The following is an 11,343-nucleotide window of genomic DNA, read 5'->3' as shown; positions in this document are numbered from 1 at the left end:
CCGGAAGCGATTGCCTCTGGTTCACGGCGCAGGCGCAGAGTACGCGTGTCGCGGTGCTGGTGGGAGGCGCGCAGTTCGCGGATCTCCGTGCGGGTCTGGGGCGCAGAGCCGGGTCGCTGCTGCGCGGGCATCATGTCAGACAATGAGGACAAGTGAGTGCGGGAGCCAAGTGGCCTTTGCGGAGCCTCGGAAGGGGCGGGTGAAGCGGGAGTTTGAGTCCAAGGAGGCTGACGAGCCAGGCGTGGAGGGACAGTGTCCGAGGGGACTGGGGCTGCTGAAGGGGCCCGCGGAGCTGGAGAAGGGAAGGGCGCGGAACCAAGAGCATAGCCCGAGACTGGACACAGCAAGGCACAGGCGCGAGGGTGCAGAGAGGATCAGTGGAAAAGCCCATGTGCTCCCTTCTAGAAGAGGGGACAGATAACGTAGGATCGTGTGAGATTAGGCAGTAAAAGTGCGCAGTACAGCGGGTCCTCGAATAACGTTTTCTAACGTTGATGAGATGCGGGAGGAACCAGCCCTTAAAGTCGCAGAACCTATCGTGGGCATTAAATGAGGCCTTACTGTGTAGAAGTACTCCAGAGGAGTGGTGAGACAGGTGGCAAAGGTCTGGGCAGGTTGCGGTCGTCTGGTGAGAGAAGGTAGTGTGTTAGTAGTAGAGGAAGTGAGACGTGGTTTTGAATTCTGAGTTCATTTTGAAGCTGGGGCCAAAAAGATTTCCTGATGTGTGGGGTGGGAGCAGAGGTCTGTTCTGAAGATTAAAATAGGGGAATAGTCAGCATAAGTATATTAGTCAAAACTGAGAAACAGGTGACATCATCAGGGGGTGTCAGTAGAGAAGGGGACGTGACTGAGCGTTAGAACTTTCCAACAGGGAGTACTTGGGGTTGGGGAAGAAGAGACACCAGCAAAGGAGACTGAGAAGGAGCAGCCAGTGAGGTGGCGGAAATACCAAGAGAGTGAGGTGTCCTTGCAGTGGAGTGAGGAGGGTGTACTGAGCGAGAGAGAGCGCGGTCTAACGTGCCACTGAAAGGTCAAGCTAAATGAGAGCAAGAGTAGTCCATTGGTTAGCAACATGGAAATCATCCACAAACTTGAAAGGAGGAGTGGTTTTGATGGAGCCGTGGAGATGGAGGTCTTCTTGGAGTGAAACTGTGACAGAACGGAAAGGGAAGAATTGGAAACAGTGATGATGGACAGACAACTCTGCCATGAATTTTGTTCCCAAGCAGAGCATGGAAATAAGGCTCTGGGGGGAGAGAGGTTTTGTTTGTTTTTTTTAAGATGGGGAAAATGTTTGTGCTGATGAGAATGATGCAGCATAGAGAGAGAAGAGAGACAGTGGTGAAGAATGTGTCCTAGCCAATTTTGGGGGTTGATGGGGTAAATTCGAAGGAGTGAAATGGAACAGAAGTTTGATTCACTCATTAAGTAGATGTTTATGGAGCACCTCCTAACTATTGGCTGAGACACTCTTTGCCCTTTTTGATTCTAGTAAGTGGTGCTCTGACTAATTGGCCTCTTTCTTCTTGTGCAGTTTTGATGGCGATGACTTTGATGACGTGGAAGAGGATGAAGGGCTAGATGACTTGGAGAACGCTGAGGAGGTCAGTGTTTAGTCTTAGGCTCCCCCGCTGCAGCCCAGGCTGTCAAACAGGCTGCCCAGTGATAATTGCCTGAATGCATCTGCCTCCCGTTTGTGACCAAAGGCCCTGCCCCAGCCACCCCCACTTAGAGTGAGCAGAGTTCCAGTACTGGGTAGCGCAATAGCCCCAGAGGGTGGGCCTGCAGGCTTTTGGCCACTTGGACCACAGTCCATGGTTTCTGAGGCAGTTAGTTCACTGATGGGTGAGATGTCACATTCATTCATTCAGCAAATGTGTGTTGAATGTTTATTATGTGCCAGGTGCTCTGCAGTGTGAGGCTCCATAGGAGCAAGGGGGAGAGTGACCTTGAATAAAGCTGGCGAGGTAAGTGCCCAGATCAGGCAAGATTTTGTAGCCTGTAGGTAGAAGGAAGCCACTGACAAATTTTGAACCAGGGAGTGGCATGATCTAAAGTTTACACTTTAGAAAGAGCATGCTGACCTCAGAGTGAGGAGCGAAGCAGGGAGGAGCAAGCATGAAAGAGAGAGCGATCAATTCGGGGACTCTCACGGACCTCCAGGTGAGAGACCTGCAGCTTGAACTTGTGCACTGCTAGGGTCATGGATAAGAAAACAGATGGAAGAGATATTTTGGTGGATTGGATTTGGGGCTGAGAAAGTGGGAGATGACAAAGATGACCCCTAGGTTTCTGGCTTGAGCAACTAGGTGGGTGGGTTACTAGCTTCGTGAATAAAATAGGGCTTTCTGCCTTGGGTGACTGACGGAAGAAGATGTGCTTTATGTCTCCTGGAGAGTGATCCCTCTACTTTTTTAGTCCCCTTTGGCTTAGAAGCCAAAGCCCCTCTTTTTGAATTTTCTCTCTTCAGGACACTCAGGTACCCATATTCACCGTGTCAGAAACCTCTTTCTCCATCCTTCTGGTCTCCTTTCATTCCTGTCCCGTCAATTCTGGCTCCTTCATTTAGTTCAACGCTGTTCCGTTTCTTCATTCCTAGTGCACCAGCCTGGTTTAGATCTTTATTCCTTTACAACCACATTACTGCAGAAATTGTGTTCCTGGCTTTCCTGCCTTCCGTCTGCTCTGATTGTCCTTCTGCTGCCAGAGTCATCTCTCTTACCTGCCTACACGATACCCTCGGTCTTCCTAAATCGTCTCTCTGCTTCTGCTGTTGCCCTCTACAGAATGTTCTCAACAGAGTATCCAGAGTGATCCTTTCAAATCTTAAGTTAACTGATGTCTCCTATTTAGAACCCTCATCCAGTGGCTTCCCATCTCATTCAAAGTAATTGCCAAAAAGACGTACAAAGTTCTCCATGATCTGGCCACCTGCTCCCTCTGTGCTCTTATCTCTTCTCGCTGTCCTTGTCATGCCAGGCACACCCCTGCTCAAGACTTCTGACCATGCTGTTTCCTCTTCCAGGAACACTTTTCCCCAAGAAGCGCACATGACCCGCTCCTCACTTCCCTCTGGGCTTTGTCCAGGTGTCATCTCAAGGAGGCCTTCTGTGACCATCTTATTCATGTTTAAAATTGCAGCATTCTCCCCCTCCCCCCACACTACCTCCTTGGCACTCCCTATTTTTTTTCTCTGTTGTTATAATACTACGCATTTTACTTATTTTATTTCTTGTTTATCCCTTCTCACTATAGTATAAGCTCTATAGGGGAAGAATTTCATCTTACTGCTCTATGCCAAGCACTTGACATATAGTAAACACTCATTAAATATTTGTTGACTTAATTTTTTTTTTTTTAAATTGGGGACTATATTGGGGAACAGTGTGTTTTTCCAGGGCCCATCAGCTCCCAGTCGTTGTCCTTCAGTCTAGTGGAGGGCGCAGCTCAGCTCCAAGTCCAGTTGCCGTTTTCAATCTGTAGTTGCAGGGGGTGCAGCGCACCATCCCATGCGGGAATTGAACCAGCAACCTTGTTGAGAGCGCATGGTCCAACCAACTGAGCCACCCCACCGTCCTGTTGACTTAATTCTTTATTATAATGTTTATTCTCCTCCCTGTGACCCTATAAGCACCTTTGCTCTAATCATACTCCATAATTAGTTGTCCAAACCTAGTACATCACCTTCTCTGTGCCTTTGCACATTCAATTCAGCCTGCCTGGAATGCCCTTCCCTTCCTCATTGGCTTGGGAACTCCTACTCATCCTAGACAAGCTCAAGTCTCATCTTTGGACTGTCTCCCTAAGCCACTGTGGGAGTGAGGTGCCCCCCACCTGCTTGTTAACTTGGTTGCACACTTGCCTTCCTTCAAAGCACCTGCTGTTGTGTTTGTTCTTGTCTCCATCCCAGACCAGGGATTCTTGCTTTGAGAGCAACAGCTCTTAGCTTTCTGGCTCAGCGTCTATTATGATGTTTGGCACATGACAGATGCCTAATAAGTAATTGTTAAATATATGAACACACACACACACACACACACACACGGTGCCAAAAAAAATGTATACACATTTTAAGAAAGGAAAACTATTAAAATTGTAATACGCAACATATACCGATAACAAAAGATGAATACAAGTCACATTTGACTTCTGCAATTACAAGAGGTGCTCAAAGTGGTTACAATCAGTGTCCAGACACTTCTGATTACGGCGAACTATTGCTTGAGTAACGCTGACCAAAGTGTCCATGTGTATATATTTTTGGCACCCCCGGTGTATATATGAAAGAAACATATAGTATGTTCCTGCCTTCACTCTGACTTTTTAGCCTCTTGACCCATTGACTCAGTTACCCTAGCTGAAGATGGGTGCTTATTCCTTGTTTCCTGCTTAGGGTGATTGTTGTCTGTGCTCAGGACTTCTTTGTATGGAGTCAACGTTCTGGGCCCGGCCCATCTCCAGGCCCTCTGCTTCCTTCTTCTGGGTGAGGCAGCTGGCTTTGTCGTCCTGATCATGATCCCTCTCTTTTACTAGGTCTGAGACTTTGGCCAAGTTAAGTAACTCTCCAGGCCTCTGAAATGGGCACGGTAATCCCTACTCATAAGGTTATTGTGAGAATTAAATGAGGTGTCAGTAAGGCAGCTGCAAGGTCGCTGGCATGTGATTAGCAGTAGTAGTGGTTATAGTCATGGTCTCCTCCCCCTCCCTCCCCCCTCCCCCTCAGTAACGCCCCTGAGAGTTTCCCTCTTTCCGCCTTGGTGTCCAGGAGGGCCAGGAGAATGTGGAGATCCTCCCCTCTGGAGAGCGACCGCAGGCCAACCAGAAACGAATCACTACACCGTATATGACCAAGTATGAACGAGCGCGCGTGCTGGGCACGCGAGCCCTCCAGATCGCGTGAGTGTCCCCTTTACTGTCCCTCCCATCAGTCAGGCTACAGTGAGCCTCCAAACTGTCGACGTGGCCCAGCCTGGCCCCTGAAAACAGACTCCCTGCTTTCACGTGCTAAACAAGGCGGGGGGGGGGGGGGGGGAATGCGGTCCCTGTGTGCCAGGCACTGTGCTAGACCCCTGCCCTCAAGGAGTCTGATCCAACAGGAGAAATAGGCATTGAGCATCTGAGAAGTCAAATAACAGCACTGTAGAAGAATAACAGTAAAAATACAGAACTCGATGATTGCCTGTCAGGTTAGCGAAGCAAAAACGTGTGGACTCAGGGAGCCCTAGACCATTGTGGGCCAGTCAGTTGGGGGCGCTGCGGCAGTAATGCCCAGCTTAATGTGGTCCTTGAGTCAAGGTAGACGATGGCCAGCCCGGAGGAGTGGGAGAGCCCTGCCTCCACGTAGAAGCCACGCCAGAGGTGTGAAAACACAGAGCAGTGATGGGGTTCTGGGCACTTGAAATGAGCAACCTTTCCTTTCCCTCCCGAGTTTAGAACCAGGTGAAGGAGAACAAGGTTGAGGAGATAGCCAGTAGACAGGCGGAGATCCGAATGTGTGCCGAGGGCGTGCTCAGGCCTCCAGAGGCTGTGTCTGCAGAAGCAAGGCTGCCCGCTGAGTTTGTGGGCCTCGAAAGTGCCCTCTCTGCAGGCAGGTGGCTTTGTGAAAGCGGGGCCCCTCCAAGAGGCTGGGCCACAGATGCTTGCCTTTTCTCCCTGTCAGAGAAGTTACTCCCCCTTCCTGAGGAGGAGTAAGTGGGGGGACAGAGAGAGGGCAGGCGTGGTACTGTCGCTCTTGTAGACTGTCTCCCCAGGGAAACACAAGGCCGAGGAAAGGAGCCCTACCCAGACTTCTTAAAAGGCGGTGTGGGAAATGCTGGGGATCTGGAAGTGGAGGGGCTTCAAGCAGGGACTAGTGGAATACAGGCGAGAAGAAAGCTGGGGCCAGAGGTGTGGAGTTTTGTGTGCGGGAGGCGCAGGGAGGCTGAGTCTGTGCATGCCCCCCGGTTTTCAGTCAGCTTTGGACGTGCTCTGCAGTCCTGTGGGTGAGGATAACCACCGTGTCCACGTGACAAAGGGTTTTACAGGCGGGCAACATGGTTCCTCATCTGTTCTGCAGCAGCAGACCTCTTGCCAGCCTGCCCCCCTTGCTGGCCTGGCGGAAGGGAGAGCCGCACGCAGTATGATAATTTTGGTACCCCTGGGGTCAGGATCCTCTAGGCCTGCGCCATCAAGGATGGCGGCCACTAGCTCCATGTGGCCATTTCAATTTAAGTAACATTAAACCGAAGGAAAAGTTCAGTTGTTTGGGCTGATTAGCCACGTTTCGTGTACTCAGTAGCCACCCGTGGCCTGTAGTGGGTAGTGCAGAAAGAAGACACTCCCGTCTTGTTGCAAAGCATTCTGCTGTTTGCAGAGCACTCTATGGGTGCTCTAGCGCTGTCTCTGCTTCAAAGTGACCCGGCAGAAAGAACAGCTCATCAAGGAGTTTTCAGACAAGTAGACAGATTGTAAGTTCAAGTCTTTCAACATCGAATAAGATCCTGTGCTTGCACCTGTGGGGGATGTGAAGGTGAGTGAAGACACAAAGACACAATTGTCTTCCTGGTGTTTATAGCCTGGGGGGGGGGGGATGGACCCCTTCACAAATACCCCGAACCCAAGGCACATGGGAGTGGTGCTTGACAAGAGATGTGAAAACGGGGAGAAGGGAGTAATTGCTGGGGTGACTGGGGAAGCCTCATGAGGAAGTTAGAATTCAGGCGGGGACCGGGAAAGGAAGGTGGTTTTGAGGGCATCCCAGGGGCCAGAAACAGAACAAGGAAAGGTCCAGGTGGTGGCAGGTAAGCGTGGCTTGTTGCGGCAGAATGGCAAGGCGCTTGGGGCACAAGACTGGCAAATATGTCCCTAGTGCTTTGAGTGACAAGTTCAGAAGACGGTCATGCATTCGGTGGACAGTGTGGAGCGCTGAACAGTTTAGAGGCAGACATTCAGACCACTACCAAGTCCCACTGTCCTGCTTTTCTTTGGGAGCAAGGTGCAGTTCCACGTGGTGGGGCCTGTGGTGCTCCTGCTGAATAAGGGCTAGGACACTGTCCAGGGGTTCCCTGCCTGTTGGGGGGCGGTGGAGAGGCAGGGCCGTAGCTTATCCTTAGCGCTAGGCATGCAGCCTTTACTCAGATGAACAACCATTTCTTGGGTAGTTTGTGGATGACATCTCGCTCCGTTCCTTAGCACCACCTGGTGGCTGGTGTGGAGCATAGCCACTTCCTAAGGAGCGTTGCTGGGTTCCTGTGCGGAGGCTTTGGTACAAACCAATGACCTAAGGGCACACTCACACACTTCGCATATCGCCTGCACATAGTAGGGTTGGATGAATGAATGTTCTTGAATTACTCACGTCTTGAAGGAAGGAAGGCACCTACAGATCAGGAAAAGCATTTTGCCATATTCTTTAAAGCTTTAAATTGGGGGGAAATTGAATTATTTATTGAGAGAGGATATAGGGAAAGTTAAACACTTGGTCTCTGCTGTTGGGAAATGTTCAGGCTTTTGGGAGTAACACACCAAAATATTTAGCCATAAAATTAGTAAATTATTTGGTGTCACCTGTGGCTCTCAGGCTGGCTGATGGCCACAATCACCCAGGGGGCTTTGTAAATGCAGGTTCTCAGGCTCCTTCCCTAGAGATTCTATTCAGAGGACCTGGGAACCTGGATTTTTAACAAGCTCTCCTAGTAATTTTGATGATTATCAGGTTTGGGATCCGTTAGTGTAAACTTGAGCTGGAATCATCAGAGGTGGCTTCCTGGAGGAGGTGGGCCCGGAACTGGCACCCCGCCCATTTGTGTTCAGAGCCTGTGCTGTGGGTCAGGCCTTGTGATGGAGCATGTGGTCCTGGTCTCATGTGGGAAACATCAAACAAGTAGTTGCAGTACCGTGAGGTTGGTGCCAAGAGAAGCATATGTAAATGAGTCAGGGCACTGAGGAGCCAGCACACGATCTCCAAGGTGGAGACACTTGAGCCTCTCCCAGGCCTGTAGGGAGAGGAAGAGCTTGTAACAGAATGAAAAAGGAAACAACAGTGTCTTTCCAGGGAGCCGTAGGAGTTTGGTGTGGCGGGAACGCAGGATAAATATGGGCAAGTAACATGAGAAGGTGCTAGAAAGGTGAGCAGGGGCCAGACTGAGTTCTGCCTGTTGGCCATGGGGCATCGTGGAAGGATAGTAAGCAGGTGAGTGCCTGATGTAGGCCCGTAACGAGGCTGGAAGAGCAGGACTTCTGAGGGGGTGTTACCGAGAAGGAAAACGGGAGCTGGGCCCTGAGGCCGGGCCTGGGGGTGTTGGGTTAGAGCAGTCAGAAGGCGAGCCCTTGCACATGCCCTTTCTGTGTGCTTGGAATACTCTGGCATGGCCCCCGGGTTCAGGAATCTGCCGTAGGCCCTGGGAAAGGTCCCTGGTAGGGCAGCTGACATGGTGAATGTCATACGGCCTTGTGATGAAAGGTTACACTTGTCCCATTCTCAGTAGCTTTCTAAAGTTTATGGATCTTGAGCGTATAAATGAGTGGTGTTCTAGCACAGTGGGCAGGAGCACGCGGGGTTCAAATCTTGGCTCTGCCACTTATTGGCTGTGTGACCTTGGGCAGGTTACTGACCTCTCTGTGACTCAGTTTCCTCATCAGTAAAACAGAAGTAACATTACCTCAAATGAAATAATCTATGGAAAGAGCTGAGAGCAGCATATGGCACTTAGTGAGTCTTGGCTTGTTAGCCAGTAGTGTTTAAACATTGTTGTGTAGGCAAGGCAGGGCTTTTTGTCTTCATGTTCAAATCATGCTGAGAATTGGAGAGAAATTCAGTGCTTTGGAAGCAAAGCTGAAATCCGGCCTCCTGGCTCCCACCCGTGTACCCTCACGGTCAGTGCCCCTGAACCACCGCCTGTCCGCCTCGAAGGTGAGGACTAGGGTACCCATCCAGTCCTGTTTGTGACGTGAGCTCCCCGACTTCCTGCTGGACCCTTCTCCCTGTGTTTGCAGTCTCCCCAACACGTGTCCCTGTACCCACAGAATGTGCGCACCTGTGATGGTCGAGCTGGAGGGGGAGACAGATCCCTTGCTCATCGCCATGAAAGAGCTCAAGTAAGTCGCCCAGATCGCGGTTCGCGGCTCCAGAGCCCTGGGAGGCCTCCTGTGGGTTCTCTGCCCACCCCGATCCCCACTTCCTTGCTGGGGAAGTGTGGTGCTCGTTCCTGTGGATCCTTCGCTCGTTCAAGCGGCAGCCCACCAGGAAGGAGGAGGGCGGGGGTGGCGGGGCAGGCAAAGGGGAAGGCACTGATGAGACGTGCCCCTCTCATGGCCGGCAGAATTCCTTGTTTCTGCCGTGCTTGGCCTTACCAGTATCCGCCCACTCTTCCTGCCCCTCCGCCTTTCAGCCCTGGATGGCAGAGCCCTTGCAGACCCACTGCCCGTCACTCAGGGATTCCTGTAATTCCTTTCCTCCAGAGGACACTCATGGTCCCAAGCGGATGCGCCTAAGACTTCGCTTCCCTTGTGTCCTGCACACCGCCTGGCCCCCAGCCCTCATGTACTTGTGCCTTCTCCCCGCCACAGGGCCCGGAAGATCCCCATCATCATTCGGCGCTACCTGCCCGACGGGAGCTATGAAGACTGGGGGGTAGACGAGCTCATCATCACCGACTGAGCCGGACTCTCTTCCCGACGGTGCCTCATCCCCACTTCTAGTCTCACGTGCTTTATACCTGTAAATAATAAACTGTTCAGCCTTTCCACCCCGCGGTCTCCAGCTACCTGCTCTGCCCACCCACTTCTTCCCTGTTACTGCCCTGCTGCCTGAGGCTGCACCCATCTACTGGCCTTGTGACTGTCAGCTCTTTAAGAAGCACCAGGGGCCCTCACTCCCTGTGGGTACCCCGTATCCCTCCCTCCATCTCCCCTTCACCAGAGCAAAGGCTGCTGCAGGGAGACACCTCAGCTGCCTTCCCAGCAGACAGACGAGCCTTTGTGCCCAGGGAGCTGGTTGCCACGGAAACCCCCAATTTCCTTTCCAGTGGGGACTGACTGCAGGGGCTTCTCCCTTCTCAGGAGTATCACAGAGCAGGTCTCATCAAGCCACCCATTGTTTCCTGAGGACCTGCCTCGAGCCTCTTATCATGGGCTCGGATCCCCTTTCAGGAGCAGTGCCCCAGCAGGAAGCTTGGGGACACGGGATGATCTCCCGCCCTCCCCAAGCAGCGTACTACCGGGCAAGTCAGCAGCTGGAGCAAGGACCAAGCACCTGCCCACCCCCGCCCCCTTGGTCCCCATTCCTCAGGCCACTGCCCACACACTGTCCTCGTGGCCCACCTCTCTGGTCTGCCCCACCCATACCCTCTCCTTTCTGCCTCTGGAAGATCTTTTCCCTCCAGCCTCCAAGGCCTTGACTGGGATGGGTGCTGGGATGATGGTGGGTGGGGAAGCAGGGCTCCTGGGTTCAAGGCATACCATTCAATCAGGACTGGAGCTCACCTTGCTCTGCTCAAGTTCTAGTGGGCCCTGTTCTCTTCACCCTGCTTACCCAGCCTGTGGCAAGACCAATCACGTTGGTTCCTCCCTCCCTTGGGGTGTGTGTGTGGGGGGGCAGGGATAGGTTATATATTGACACCAACAGAGAGAGAAGGGAAAATTGGCTCCCTGAGTATTCCAGACTTGACCTCCATTCCGCTGCCAGCTCCCCTTCCAGGAAGAGGAGGAGCCAGGCTAGCCTGACCTCTGCAAGAGGCATGGTCCCCAAGGATGGGTGCACCCTGGACAAGGTGGGAGTGGTGAGCCGTCCCAGGGGCAGGAGGGGTGTTTGCTGCTCTGGAGAAGGGTTAATTCAGGGAGCAGTGGACTTTGCACCCCCTTCCACCCTCCTCCAAGCCTGTGGAATCCTTTAATCAAGTTGGGTGCTGAAATTTCAGCTCTGAAATGCCGCCTTTGTGCTGGCATCCAGGCGGCCGCCCCAGAGTGCGGGGGTCACTTTCTCGGCCCCGTTTCTCTAAATGGCCTCTTTGTTCCTGCTGGGCCGCTCAGTATCAGATGTGATTAAAGGGAGATGGGGTTTGGGTGGGGAAGAGAGAAGGGGCTGGGAGAGGGAGTAGGGGGTTAACCCTTAGGGGATAGGGTGTAGGGGAGATGGAGAAAGGGGTGTTTTGGTCCTTTATCAGGGAGTCAGTCCCTTGCTACTCACCTGGCCAGGCCAGGCATCGTCTCTTCAGTCCTCTCCAGAAACACCTGGCCCCTTCTCGCTACACGTGGAGCCACTGCCTGACTGAGGCCCCAGCACATCCGGAACTTTGGGTCTAAGGGTGATCACAAGGCAGGTCTCCCAGCTTCTCCAGGGTTATTTGTCCTCTCTGGGGCCATTTC

General features: G+C 52.4%; 1 protein-coding gene across 2 annotated transcripts; it reads left to right on the top strand.

The window, feature by feature from the left end:
- Window positions 1-7: 7 nt before the first annotated feature.
- On the top strand, window positions 8-9,725 carry POLR2F (RNA polymerase II, I and III subunit F). Of its 2 annotated transcripts, none has more exons than XM_088796511.1 (5): window positions 8-152; window positions 1,535-1,604; window positions 4,766-4,896; window positions 9,004-9,075; window positions 9,473-9,725. In XM_088796511.1, exons 1-5 carry the CDS (start codon window positions 133-135, stop codon window positions 9,612-9,614), a joined length of 435 nt encoding a protein of 144 aa, XP_088652637.1. In that variant the 5' UTR covers window positions 8-132; the 3' UTR covers window positions 9,615-9,725. The 2 variants fall into 2 exon arrangements, with proteins under 2 accessions (XP_088652637.1, XP_019608520.1); XM_019752961.3 differs by having other exon boundaries at window positions 9-152; window positions 9,547-9,725.
- Window positions 9,726-11,343: the final 1,618 nt, after the last annotated feature.

The sequence above is a fragment of the Rhinolophus sinicus genome, chromosome 1 (genome assembly GCF_057876585.1).
Source record: "Rhinolophus sinicus isolate RSI-liver-muscle chromosome 1, RSI-T2T, whole genome shotgun sequence".
In the NCBI taxonomy this organism is placed as follows: Eukaryota; Metazoa; Chordata; class Mammalia; order Chiroptera; family Rhinolophidae; genus Rhinolophus; species Rhinolophus sinicus.
The sequence above is the reverse complement of the archived record's forward strand: the minus strand, read 5'-3'. Positions and strand labels throughout refer to the sequence as shown.

Bases quoted from the DNA above. Each gene is read 5' to 3' on its own strand.
- POLR2F (XM_088796511.1), top strand. From the start codon at position 133: ATGTCAGACAATGAGGACAA. The intron at 153-1,534 runs GTGAGTGCGGGA...CTTCTTGTGCAG, and splicing joins ATGTCAGACAATGAGGACAA to TTTTGATGGCGATGACTTTG. The intron at 4,897-9,003 runs GTGAGTGTCCCC...CTGTACCCACAG, and splicing joins ACGCGAGCCCTCCAGATCGC to AATGTGCGCACCTGTGATGG.